Genomic DNA, 14,765 nt, shown 5'->3' with positions numbered 1-14,765 from the left:
TTCTTAGCTAGAACTGAAGTTCCGCATTTCAATAAAATACGTCATTACACCTGTTTCGCGAACTTACTATTAGGATATTTCAATAATGAATGACATAAGATGGTGGTGTCCTCTGAAGCTGTCAAGACCAACTATTGGATGGTTGGTTCTAGCTGGCCCGCCCCAGCAAAGTCTACAGTGCATATATAACGGGAGGTGATAACGAGTGTTGAAAACACATTACCGTGCTCGATCCCTTGTGACAACCACTCAACACCAACCATGGGTATCAGTCACAAGTACGTGGACCCCGAGATCGCTAACTCTAAGGTAGGTACAGCCACCTGGAATATTATTCCCTAACTTGGAATTATTGTCTCGTTAACAAGGTAAGTTAATACACACTTCTTAATATCATATTGTAACGGTAAGCAAATGCACTACCTTACATATACAATATACATGGCTTGTGTGTGTATATCATTTATATGTCCAGACAACCAGGATAGTACTCTAAATGTTCATGTAGGAAATCGTTGCCTGATGTATTTTCCAAAACAATATGATGTATAGTTCAAACTTACATAAGGTGTGCAGATATTGTATATTCATTCCTTTAACATTAATTGAAATAAAAGCAATAAAAGAGTGTTTTAATCTTTGTCATCAAAAACGTCAAGTTTGAGTTTCAAACATTTCATAACGTAGACAAATTAAGAATTATTTAAATCATGGCAAGTATATTAAGATAATAAATCATTGTTATTATGACTACTTGTCGTAATCTTCCTTACGAAGATAACTGACGTGTGTCACTACTGACAAATTCGCAGATGTTGTCCCAGGTTTTTGCTCTTTTTTCAGATACATAACTTTTAGTTAATTTCTATATAAAAGTGCTGACGTGTTTCAACAGTCTATGACTTCATTTTTTTGTCATTTATCATGTTCTGAATTTTAAAAAACCCGCTTTAGTAGATCATAGTTCGTGTTATAATGCTATGTAGCACTTGTCCGACTGGTGACAAAGGGTCGCCACAACGGTGTCCGATGTGTATCGACATCACATAACACTTACCTGGGCCGAAAGCTTCCAGTTTTTGTATGCTGATTTAGCAATAATAACTCATTATGTGCGGCTGTTCTGTACTCCTACGCATCTATGTCTATTTAAAGCAACAGTGCGGTAGTGAGTCAGAAACATAAAAAGGACGTGTGTGGTTTTAGTCTTAACGACGAAACAATGGTTCACAGATTTGAAATAATGCGTTACATTTATAACATGATCTTATCAAAATAGGTTTTCTTTACCAAAGTTATATTTCTTTTAAAGATGTAGAACGAGTGACTTCTCATTCCATTTGATATTAGATGTTTTCAAGCATGCGCTCTGTTGATATGCCCAACCTTGATTAAAGTTGGTGAAAATCCAAATTCACACCCAAATTCAGCAGATTAACATGGGAATTATAACTAAAAACACAAATACGTATTTTCGTACTAGTATCGGGGAAATACTTAAATTATGTGAATCTTTTATTGAACCACAGTCTAAACTCTACAGTTTTAACACTTACAGTGTTCGTATTTGTATATGTTGACCGCATACATTTTTATCATTCCTAGCCTGTTAATTTTTAAATTCTTTTTGGATACATTTCTCAAAAATCGCTAAAGATTATTAAGTTATATATTTGTTCTTTTCTATATCATTTTCAAACACATATTTTATTGTAAGGATGAGTAGATGTCGATCTGACTTTATGATGAGCGATTACATTGAGATGAGTTAATTATAGTAGACATATAAAAAGGGTGTTTCATTCTACGTTAATTTAGGGATATGTCCTACACTGGTATTATCTCCTTTACAAAAGAATTGTAATCTCTGAAACAAAATTGTTTTATGGTTGGTTATCCAGATACAATTTATTGACAGTTCAAAGGTACAAAAAACTATCCACGAACATATCATAAAGTAGGGAAGTTTTAGCTGACAGCAAATATGTAAAAATAGTTAATTTTTGTTAATTTTGTATTCCAAGTAACATGACCATGCATCTGGAGAGTTATTACCTATATAACTGATATCTGGAGAGTTATTACCTATATAACTGATATCCTTTTTACGATGTAAGGAGACACATTAGCTTGTTAAGATTTGTAGTAAGTTTCCCCCTTTCTCTTGAAAGGAAGGCAAAATGATATTACTTTTCTGTATACACAGAGATATTAGGGGTATACATGAGTACAACAGCGACAGAGCCAATGATTGTTTTGTAAAATTTGCATTTCTATTTCTAAAAAATGTTTACCTTTTAAATAAGTAAAATATTACATGATGTCAGGGTGACCAGCTGAGGTCCACATATGAAATTAATCATAGCATGACGTGGTGTGTTTAATTAATGCACTTTAGTCACATGTTATGACGTCATCGTGTGTGCATTATAATTAATTGTACGTTTTTCAACCTTTCGTTTAAAATGTTCATACAATCTCTCGTTACATAAATAAAAGGTTAACCTTTAGATGTATACATGTCAGACTCGCAGTGATGTCATATCGTACGTAGCCCTCGGACAACACCTAGGCACTAAACTAGTATGAAGTCCTGGATACAGAAAATCATATAAGCATTATTAGTTCCCTGTACCAATTACGACACTACTTCACAATATGTATAATGCTTTTGTTTTATCTTCTAATTTACTGCGTCAGACTTGCTTTTTATTTCGACATAATTTATGCAACCTGTCATATTTTTTTTTTGTGCAGAACAAATCTAACGTTGTATTAGCAAATCATGGTTTATAAAGAAGACATCTTTATTTGACAAACACCTGCAAGTTTTTGTCGTTCTGTCATGGAAATTTCATACACAGCAAATTAAACCTAATAAAGCATCAATAAAATTGCCAATCTGAATAAGTAATTAGGTATAGCTACCTATATCACCTGTGTATTGACTGAAATATTTGCATTACGTAATTTTTATAAATCTTTCTCACGTTTTTCGTGTACAAATGATATAATCTTTTACCTTAATGAGTTTCTGTTTTATGATGCACATAAAAGCCTTCATTGACACGTGCATATGCATGTTCAAACATTTCCGCTACAATAGAATAGGACATTGTGTGTATGGTTATCTATGCGTACAGACCTGACTTATGTATAGGAGAGCCTTAGACGGGATCTCTAATAAACACTAACGACTCTGTGTAACTATAACATATGAAACAGAGACCCCAATACTACTCCGAGAAAGTTGATATATAAATCAGAATGTGTGACATGGCTACTACGTCTTATTTTCTTTAAATAAAAGCATACTTCACGAAAGAAGCAACAACAAACCTGACACAGTTATTTATCAACATACGAAACAGTATTTGAAAAACGAAGACTATCAACACGCAGGTAGAAATGCTGCCATCAAGCAAATACAATGAAAAATCAATGAACTTTTTTTTGCAGCAGTAAGAAGTAATATATTTCATGTAAATTTTGCGATTAGTTTGTATAGGTTTAGAAAAAAACAGCGTAAAACAAACGTGTGCGTGAATATAATATTTAACGAAAAACAAACCCATTAAATATCGTGACGACGCGATCAACTTTATATGTGAGATTTCTAAATAAATTTGTGAAAAGATCTCTCTGACAAACTGACAATTCGGCAACGTAGACTGGAAAATAATCAACATTTATTACTAATATATGGTATTTAACATCAATGCTAAACTAGGAGTAAACTATATCTAATCACAAGCTTGAATACCAAGTACGAGTTGGTGCAGATATCTACATAAGTAGATAGTTACTGCACTATATAATCAACTCGCCCATCTAAGAGACCTGGACGGTACTAAAGGTCAAATGAAGGACATTCCTGTCTCAAGTGTTCAGAAACGTATGTAGAAATACAACGAGACAAGCAGATGGCCATAAACACTCTATAACGTTAAAAAGCATTGGCTACAAACAATAATTCATCTTAAACGTAGTATTCATACTTACCCTTTAATAGCATACACCTGTAAAGACGAAGTCCTACAATAAACTATATTGTATGGTGGTGAATTAATTTAATAAATGTGCATGACGAGTAACATACTAATGTACACGAAGCCCAAGTGTTTAAACGTTCATATCTGTAGTTTATGTCGCCACATGTGAATGTCTAATTATATATGTGAATACATATGTGAATGACTAATTATATATGTGAATACATATGTGCCATTAAACTTGGTGTTATTGCGTGTGTCAACTTTAAACGAAATACGTTTGCATCTACTGTTCGTGTGGTACCAGTAAGTGTATAGCAATCAATCTCATCACGATAGCTACCACCAGTCGTCCAGGTGGACGGTTATCCTCCAGCTAGTGTTTAAAGGGTACATTTCTTGTTTTTATTTTTAAAAAGATCACTTGTATTTCAGTCGTTTTAGAATGAAGAAAATGTGACAGGATTATGTGTACCTTTACTGTATGCATTTGTACTATCTAATGAGATAACTTTGACCATACTGCGTTTTAATGACAACAGTAATTGAAAATAAAACAGTATTACTGTAAATAATTTAACCTCAAAGCTTCCGTTTTAATATAAAATTACATTAGTTGTATAGTAACCACCACTACTTCAAATAATGTAGCTGAGGCCATGTTGGTATAACAATTTTGAATTCTATTTAAATTCATTTAAAGCTTATATATGTATATATCAGTAATACTGTAAATAACATAACTGACACTGTTTTTTATGGTTACCTGTTATATTGATGTTGACAGGATGCAATCCTTAAGGCCACGTCCAGCGCCAAGCGGATGGTCGGGTACTCGGTATTGGTGGGCAGTATGGGTGTGCTGGCGGTCAGTGGTATACTCCTCGGACTCCATTTCAGTGGCAACCTCGACAAACTGGACGATCACGAAGAAGAACTGGTAAATGACATTCCGAGATATGTTGTGTAAAATATTACATCACACGTATCTACTGACTGTAAAAATGTAAAACAAATCACCTTATTTGAAAGGAAGACTTTCATTTACCACACAAAGAACTCGTAATGTCCTGGTTATCCTATAGCCCGCCAGAATGGGATTTTTAACCTTTTTGTTAACCGATGCTTTGAGATTAACTCATAATACCATACACTTATAATTATCAAGCGCAATATTTAAAGCGCGAAAGGCGCTGAAATAAGATTACCGCTAGTATATGGACGTTTGCAGTAAAATTAAAATATATGACATTGGTAAAGTTATCAAACAACATTGTACGCAAATGTTTAGTGCCCATATCGTTTATATTCTGGTCTCCTACAAACGTTACAATACTACTCAAGGTTTATCAAAACGTAGCACTTACATGGTCAGTTCAAACAGAACATTTTCTAACAGAGCCTATTAAGTTTAAGAACGTTCCTTATATTTGTCTGCATATTTTGACCATTAAACTTAATAATCAGGGTTTCCTTCCAAATGCACGTCAATCTACCGTTTGAAGAATGTGAAAAGTCGTTTTCATATCCTTATTACCAGGTGCCACATGTGTTTGAAACGCTTACCCCTTTGGAACACCCAGTTCCGCCTATGGTTTTTGTGCGTTTGTCTGTCTCACAAGTTCCTGTGGTGTTTTTTGTGTAGACTTTGAGTGTTTGCCCTAGCTTGTGTCATTCATTGCCATCCTAATTAAAATTAAAATTATGCATGATAGTAATAGCAAGGAGAATGAATGTGATTCATGTTACGCCTAATATGTAAATCGTTATGACACAAAGGAGTGCTATCAACACTTCAGTCCCGGATGTAGATTACATTTCTGTGATGGATTACGATCATCCTCATAGCATGACGGGCTTGTCCTGGAAAATCCGATCTTCAGATTATTGGATTTAAACAGTAATATATGTATGACAAGCATGTAATTTGAAACTAGATTTATGAAAGCTTTTAGAATTGAGGAACAAACTAAAACGTCTCTATAAACCCAGACCGACATTATTTTGCTTATTATTATTTAAATTAATTTATGATAATAACGATTATATGTTAAATGATGTTAAAAAAATGTGAAATTTATACCTGTTCCGACCCTTGTCTTTCTAACAGAAATTAATTACAATACCAGACAAGTGAACTGGTATATATTATACTTGATATGGGGCAGCAACGTGGTTTTAAAAAATCATTAAATCATAACATTAGTGATAGTTAAAGGTTATTAATCAATCTGTGACGTAACTTACGGATCGGCAGTAAGTGATAGGTCGTCAGGTCAGATTGACATATTATTTACATTTAATATAACCATGAATGCCAATGGCAGTCTTAAGTGATTCGTGTAGTACTGCTCAATGACAGGCACGTGACGGGGTTACGTGTTTGCATTAATTAATAAATTAACTCATAATTAACCCGGAGTGACAGATACATGGTACACGGAGGAATCGGTGAGATAAAGTTTGTGATTACGTTGAGGCCCATGTCACATACCATAGCTTACTCCGCGCGACCGGAACTTACAATAGAAACACGAACCTGCAATTAACACTTAGGGCGGAGTCAGCCGTGCGTAACACTGACCGACTGACATTTTCGACTAGATAATATGACACATTAGAATACAGAGCCAAAAGAGGATATATACATACATCAATTTCATCTTTGTGATGTAGATCTATTGCCATAAAAAATGGTCATCATTCAAATTTTCAATTAATTAGAAATTATCTTCATGTTTATCAATTCATTACAAATACTCTTACAATGTATCAATGCTAAAATAATTTGATGTATTACGGATTAATTCAATTTATGGCTAACTCTTTGCTCATCAATTCTTTTTCCACGTGTTATAGTATTCTATAGACAGACAACCCGAGCTTATTCAGAATGAGAAAATACTTTTTTTTTCTTTCGAAATAGTTGACAATTTGTTATGAGAATTACTAATATTATTTTATTTGACCGTGGAAAAGACAATGATATTCGGGGAAACAAATGATTTCATCGCAAAAACAAAAGTAAAATAGATCTCAAAAAATAAAATTCAAAGGGATTGATAAAGGGGTAAACTTTCGCCATTGAGCATCTGTTTTCTCTCATATATAGCGTTAACAACGTAACAATTACTTTCTCATTATTTAGGTTACTTTAAATGTTTTACTGCTATATACATAACTGACTACTTTGTGTTTTTGTAGCTACGAACGCTTAAAACCGCAACATATCTGTGTAAGGTACGGTTCAATAATACCACATGTCCGTCATAGAACCGATCACTGACGGTCAAGGTCGGAAGGTTATGATGTGGTCGGACACGCTAATAATTGGCCGTCGATGTCCACTCTGCATTAACAAGTACGACGCGATCAACATATAGCACGAGAGAGGTGGTCGCGCCTGATTTAGCTCATAAATAATAATAGTTCGAGGTTCCTATACACCGCTTTATCACAACCTATTTCGTAGGTCGTCTCAAAGCGGTTCGCAAGTTATTATCTGTAGTCCATAAATAATACAGTAGTCGGAGATACGGGGAACGTTTATATATATATCTATCACATTTTTCTGGCAGAATAACTTAATATTATACTTAATAAAGGGTTTTAGAGATATCTAAATTAACGTATAGCTAAAAAAAAATGAAGATATCATCTTTGACCCAAACAGAGATATCTTTGAATGAATTAAACCTATTTCTAACAGAAATAGTTTTAATTAAAATAAAAAGAGATAACTCCATTAACTCAATTAGGGATATTTTTAAATGAATAAAATATATCTCATATTTTGGTGGTAATTCTAAATTTAAAAAATGTTAAATCATCAATAGATGCTATTGAAGGGATGTGTGGAGAGCTTTCCAGTTGTTTAAATGAATCATATTGGGTTGGTGCCTGTGCTGTTACTAACTAGCATAACCTGTATAGGCATGCAGTCATACCAGAGACGTATATATTACATGTATACTTACGTCTCTGGTCATACTGAGTTCTTAATATCATTACCAACAACATGTTCAACATAAAGTCTTCCTAGCAAACAAGTGATGTGTAGCGTAATGTCCAACTGTTTGTATTTAATGGTGTAAACTAAAAAAAAATTAATAAAAGTAATACCCTTATATATAAAGTCATAACACATGTGATATACCACAGCCGATACTGACGAACACATCTTTATCTACCAGGTGGAGATAAACACAGGAGCCCATGTTGGTGCCAATATCCCACACCAAATAATTACAGACGACGATATTTCGCTACCGGTAAGTGTATTGCACTACATATAAATACTGAACAAGTCGACTCCGGTAAGTGTGTAGAGTGTATGGCACTACATACAAATACTGAACAAGTCGACGCCGGTAAGTGTGTAGAGTGTATGGCACTACATATAGATACTGAACAAGTCGTCTCCGGTAAGTGTGTAGAACTAAATATAAATACTGAACAAGTCGACGCCGGTAAGTGTGTAGCACTACATATAAATACCGAACAAGTCGACTCCGGTAAGTGCATGGCACTACATATAGATACTGAACAAGTCGGCTCCGGTAAGTGTGTGGAACTACATATAAATCCTGAACAAGTCGACTACGGTAAGTGTATGGCTCTACATATAAATACTCAACAAGTCGACTCCGGTAAGTGTATGGCACTACATATAAATACTGAACAAGTCGACTCCGGTAAGTGTGTAGAACTACATATAAATACTGAACAAGTCGACTCCGGTAAGTGTATGGCACTACATATAAATACTGAACAAGTCGACTCCGGTAAGTGTGTAGAACTACATATAAATACTGAACAAGTCGACTCCGGTAAGTGTATGGCACTACATATAAATACTGAACAAGTCGACTCCGGTAAGTGTGTAGAACTACATATAAATACTGAACAAGTCGACTCCGGTAAGTGTATGGCACTACATATAAATACTGAACAAGTCGACTCCGGTAAGTGTGTAGAACTACATATAAATACTGAACAAGTCGACTCCGGTAAGTGTATGGCACTACATATAAATACTGAACAAGTCGACTCCGGTAAGTGTGTAGAACTACATATAAATACTGAACAAGTCGACTCCGGTAAGTGTATGGCACTACATATAAATACTGAACAAGTCGACTCCGGTAAGTGTGTAGAACTACATATAAATACTGAACAAGTCGACTCCGGTAAGTGTATGGCACTACATATAAATACTGAACAAGTCGACTCCGGTAAGTGTGTAGAACTACATATAAATACTGAACAAGTCGACTCCGGTAAGTGTATGGCACTACATATAAATACTGAACAAGTCGACTCCGGTAAGTGTGTAGAACTACATATAAATACTGAACAAGTCGACTCCGGTAAGTGTATGGCACTACATATAAATACTGAACAAGTCGACTCCGGTAAGTGTGTAGAACTACATATAAATACTGAACAAGTCGACTCCGGTAAGTGTATGGCACTACATATAAATACTGAACAAGTCGACTCCGGTAAGTGTGTAGAACTACATATAAATACTGAACAAGTCGACTCCGGTAAGTGTATGGCACTACATATAAATACTGAACAAGTCGACTCCGGTAAGTGTGTAGAACTACATATAAATACTGAACAAGTCGACTCCGGTAAGTGTATGGCACTACATATAAATACTGAACAAGTCGACTCCGGTAAGTGTGTAGAACTACATATAAATACTGAACAAGTCGACTCCGGTAAGTGTATGGCACTACATATAAATACTGAACAAGTCGACTCCGGTAAGTGTGTAGAACTACATATAAATACTGAACAAGTCGACTCCGGTAAGTGTATGGCACTACATATAAATACTGAACAAGTCGACTCCGGTAAGTGTGTAGAACTACATATAAATACTGAACAAGTCGACTCCGGTAAGTGTATGGCACTACATATAAATACTGAACAAGTCGACTCCGGTAAGTGTGTAGAACTACATATAAATACTGAACAAGTCGACTCCGGTAAGTGTATGGCACTACATATAAATACTGAACAAGTCGACTCCGGTAAGTGTGTAGAACTACATATAAATACTGAACAAGTCGACTCTTGTAAGTGTATGGCACTACATATAAATACTGAACAAGTCGACTCCGGTAAGTGTATGGTACTACATATAAATACTGAACAAGTCGACTCTTGTAAGTGTATGGCACTACATATAAATACTGAACCAGTCGACCCCGGTAAGTGTATGGCACTACATATAAATACTGAACAAGTCGACTCTGGTAAGTGTGTAGAACTACATATAAATGCTGAACAAGTCGACTCCGGTAAGTGTATGGCACTACATATAAATACTGAACCAGTCGACCCCGGTAAGTGTATGGCACTACATATAAATACTGAACTAGTCGAATCTCGTACGTGACATAAAGTCATAACAATTAATAATAGGCATTTCAATTCTTCAATGTCGAAACTGAATCATTGCGATGAATTTATTTCTGCCTGTTCTACATAATTATGTAGACACAATGTTAATGATGGATGTATGGTTATATATTTGTTTTTGACATCTCTGTAGGAGGTGGGACCGCAATCTGAACACCTCGAGGATGATTTATTGGTGTCTCCACTGGGCCATGCTGATACTGAACCTGAACCTTACCCAGAATCAGAGGAGGAGGAGTACGAGGAGCATGAACCCGACAGTCACGTGACTAGTGGCAGCAGCGAAGATCTTGGAAGCGAGGATGATAGTGATGTTGAAGATCATAGCTTGAGTAGCGAAGATGATGATGAAAGCAGCAATGAAGAAGATTCCAGCAATGACAACGAGCATAGTGACGTCACTGACAGCAGTGATGGCAATGATGATGAAAGCAATGTCAGCAGAGACGACAGTCAAGATGACAGTAATGAAAGCAGTGCCGATATTAGCGACGAATTGAGTAATGTCGACAGCAACGACAGTGGTGATGTAAGTGGCGGTACTGACAGTAAAGAAAGCAAAGATAGTCAGGATGATGACAGCAACGAAAGCAATGATGACAGTGGTGATGATGATGAAAGCAGCAAAGACGATGATGATGATAGCAAAAATAGCGATGATGAAGACAGCAAACAAAGTAATAATGACAATAGTGATCAAGACAGCAATGAAAGCAACGGTGACAGTAGCGATGAGAACAGCAAACAAAGTAATGGCGACAGTGATAATGATGAAAGCAACAATGAGAGTGATAGTGAAACTAGTAATAACAAAAGCAATAGTGAAGATGGAAGCAACGAAAACAGTGATGACAGTGGAGATAGTGAGAGCAAAGACAGTGGTGATAACAGTAATGATAATGACAGCAACGAAAGTGACAGTGGCGATGATGAAAGCAACGAAAGCGACAGTGGCGATGATGAAAGCAACGAAAGTGACAGTGGCGATGCTGAAAGCAACGAAAGCGACAGTGGCGATGATGAAAGCAACAGCAGCGACAGTGGTGATGAAAAAAGTAATGAAAGCGACAGCAACGATGACAAAAGCAACAACAGTGAGAGTGGTGATGATGAAAGCAATGAAAGTGACAGCGACGATGACAAAAGCAACAAAAATGACAGTGGCGATGATGAAAGCAACGAAAGCGACAGTGGCGATGATAAAAGCAACGAAAGTGACAGTGGCGATGATGAAAGCAACAGCAGCGACAGTGGCGATGAAAAAAGTAATGAAAGCGACAGCAACGATGACAAAAGCAACAACAGTGAGAGTGGTGATGATGAAAGCAATGAAAGTGACAGCGACGATGACAAAAGCAACAAAAATGACAGTGGCGATGATGAAAGCAACGAAAGCGACAGCGACGATGACAAAAGCAACAAAAGTGACAGCGGCGATGATGAAAGCAACGAAAGTAACAGCGACGATGACAAAAGCAACAAAAGTGACAGCGACGATGATAAAAGCAATAAAAGTGACAGTGGCGATGGTGAAGCCAGTGATGACAGTGGGAATGAGGACAGCAACGAAAGTGATGATGACAGTAACGACAGTGGCAGCAAAAATAGTGACAGTGGCAGCAAAGATAGCCAGGACGACAGTAATGTCAGTGATAATAATGATAGCAAGAAAAACAGTGGCGACGATAGCAATGAGGATAGTGATGGCAATGATGACGTTAGTAAAGATGGCAGTGATGACAATGATAGTAAAGACAATAGTGAAGATAGTGACAATGGAAAAAGCAGTGATGATTCCAGTAAGAATGACAGTGATGAAAATGATAGCAAGAAAAGTGGTGACGACGACGACAGTAATAATAGTGAAGGAAACAGCAACGAAAATGATGACAACGATTTGAAAGGAGATATCAATATCGACTCTTTGTTGAATGATTTAATGTCTGACGATTCGAATGATGACGATAAGAAAGTTGCTGGTTCTAACAAAATAAAGAGTAATCGTAACGACGACGATGACGGCAAAGAAAAAGCGAGTGGTGGCGATAATGATAACTCTGCTGATGATGTTGATGATGACCATCAAAACAGCAATGAAAATAGCAACGATGATGATGACGATAATTCTAAAGAAAATAGTAAGAATTCCGATGACAGCACAAATTCTAGCGGAAATGACAATGATGATACGGACAACAGCGATGATAATTCTAATAATCAGGATTCCAATGAAAGTGGTAATAACAAAAATGATGACAAATCTGACGAAAGTAATAAAGAAACTGATAATTCAACTGACAGTGACGATGATAAAAGTAATCAAAACGATGATGATTCAACTGACAGTGACGATGATAAAAGTAATCAAAACGATGATGATTCAACTGACAGTGACGATGATAAAAGTAATCAAAACGATGATGATTCAACTGACAGTGACGATGATAAAAGTAATCAAAACGATGATGATTCAACTGACAGTGACGATGATAAAAGTAATCAAAACGATGATGATTCAACTGACAGTGACGATGATAAAAGTAATCAAAACGATGATGATTCAACTAACAGTGACGATGATAAAAGTAATCAAAACGATGATGATTCAACTGACAGTGACGATGATAAAAGTAAAGACAACGGTGAAGACAATGATGGTGATGATGAAAATAAAAGCGATGCCAGCAAAGGTGATAGCAACAATGGTGACACTGATATTGGTGACAGCAAAACGGATAAGTACGATGACAATTTCGACGATGTGTTTACTGATTTGCTGAGTGACGTTTTTGTGGTAGAGCCAAAGGGCGATATATTAAATGAAGAGAGCGGAGTATTGGGAGACAATCTCAACACCGGCACAGTGGATGATACTGACGCTGCAAGCTCGAGTCTTACTACAGGATCTGGTGGTAAACATCTAGACAATACCGTCAACAACGACTTGTTAGACGATGCCTCTAGCGTCAGCACCATTCTCACGATGCTGTCTCCAAATGAAGACAGTGATTTATTAGGTGATGCATTTAACAATGGTTTGTCGGTAGATCCGTCAGCACTTAGTCCAGGTGGCAATGTGATAGACAGGATCGGAATGAGATTTGAACGATTAAACGATGGAAACGATGACACTTTCGTGGATACTTATACCAACAGTGATGATTTGAACAACGCCAACGATAATTTCGACGATAACGGCGATGATATAAATGATGATGGCATTTATGATCAGAATGATGGTAACAGCAACGAAAACAATGACGATCATAACGATGATAACCATGATAACAACGATGATAGTAATGATAATAACAATGATCAATTTGATGATAACAATGATAACAACGATGATCAATTCGATGATAACAATGATAACAACGATGATCAATTTGATGATAACAATGATAACAACGATGACCAATTCGATGATAACAATGATAACAACGATGATCAATTCGATGATAACAATGATAACAACGATAATCAATTTGATGATAACAATGATAATGTTGATGACCAATTTGATGATACCAATGATAACAACGATAACAACGATGATCAATTCGATGATAACAATGATAACAACGATGATCAATTCGATGATAACAATGATAACAACGATGATCAATTCGATGATAATAATGATAACAACGATAATCAATTTGATGATAACAATGATAATGTTGATGACCAATTTGATGATAACAATGATAACGGTGATCAAAATGATAATAACGATGACAATTATGATAACAATGATGAAAATAACGATAACAATTTCAACAATGTTATTAACGATGAAAACAATAATGACGATGAAAACAATAATGACGATGACAACACAGATGAGAATGATAACACAGATGATGTCCAATCCCCAATAGTAGAAGCCGCTACTCTGACAGAAGAAGACGAGGAGGAGTGAAGGATGAGTGTCATCGTTTTCTTATAAGAATTCCATTCTTCACATCGAACACAAATCATCATGTTGAGAAACTGAATACCTCCATAATTTCTTCTCATAATTTATAAACAAACATTTCGGTATTTCGATACAGTACTGTTTAATCGTTACATATTTTTCGTGTATGGTTTATAATATATAGTAATTTGTGCATTCATATCTCTTCAGATTAGTCCATGAGAAACAATTCGGGACAAATTACGATGTGTGTTATTTAATGATTGAGAAGTAAATTATTGATCTGTTGTGCCGGCCACAATAGCCAAGTTCTGTTATATTTATAAGGTGTTGCCTTGAGCAGAGCTGGTCTCGGTTCTTTGTTGACCTAGAATTCTACCACGAGTTGAAGACTATTGTCTTACATTAGTGTGTGT

At 35.9% G+C, this 14,765-nt stretch overlaps 1 protein-coding gene across 1 annotated transcript; it reads left to right on the top strand.

Moving 5' to 3' along the window:
• Positions 1-201: 201 nt before the first annotated feature.
• LOC110467311 (dentin sialophosphoprotein-like) lies at positions 202-13,845 on the top strand (the record flags this gene model as incomplete). Its single annotated transcript, XM_021524400.1, has 4 exons — positions 202-309; positions 4,780-4,932; positions 8,186-8,263; positions 10,561-13,845. Coding segments are annotated over exons 1-4 (3,564 nt in total), but the record flags the coding sequence as incomplete, so codon positions are not given.
• Between the last annotated feature and the right edge of the window lie 920 nt (positions 13,846-14,765).

Source organism: Mizuhopecten yessoensis, unplaced genomic scaffold (assembly GCF_002113885.1).
Source record: "Mizuhopecten yessoensis strain PY_sf001 unplaced genomic scaffold, ASM211388v2 scaffold11169, whole genome shotgun sequence".
In the NCBI taxonomy this organism is placed as follows: domain Eukaryota; kingdom Metazoa; phylum Mollusca; class Bivalvia; order Pectinida; family Pectinidae; genus Mizuhopecten; species Mizuhopecten yessoensis.
Note: the sequence above shows the minus strand (reverse complement) of the source record. Positions and strands in the feature narration are given on the sequence as shown.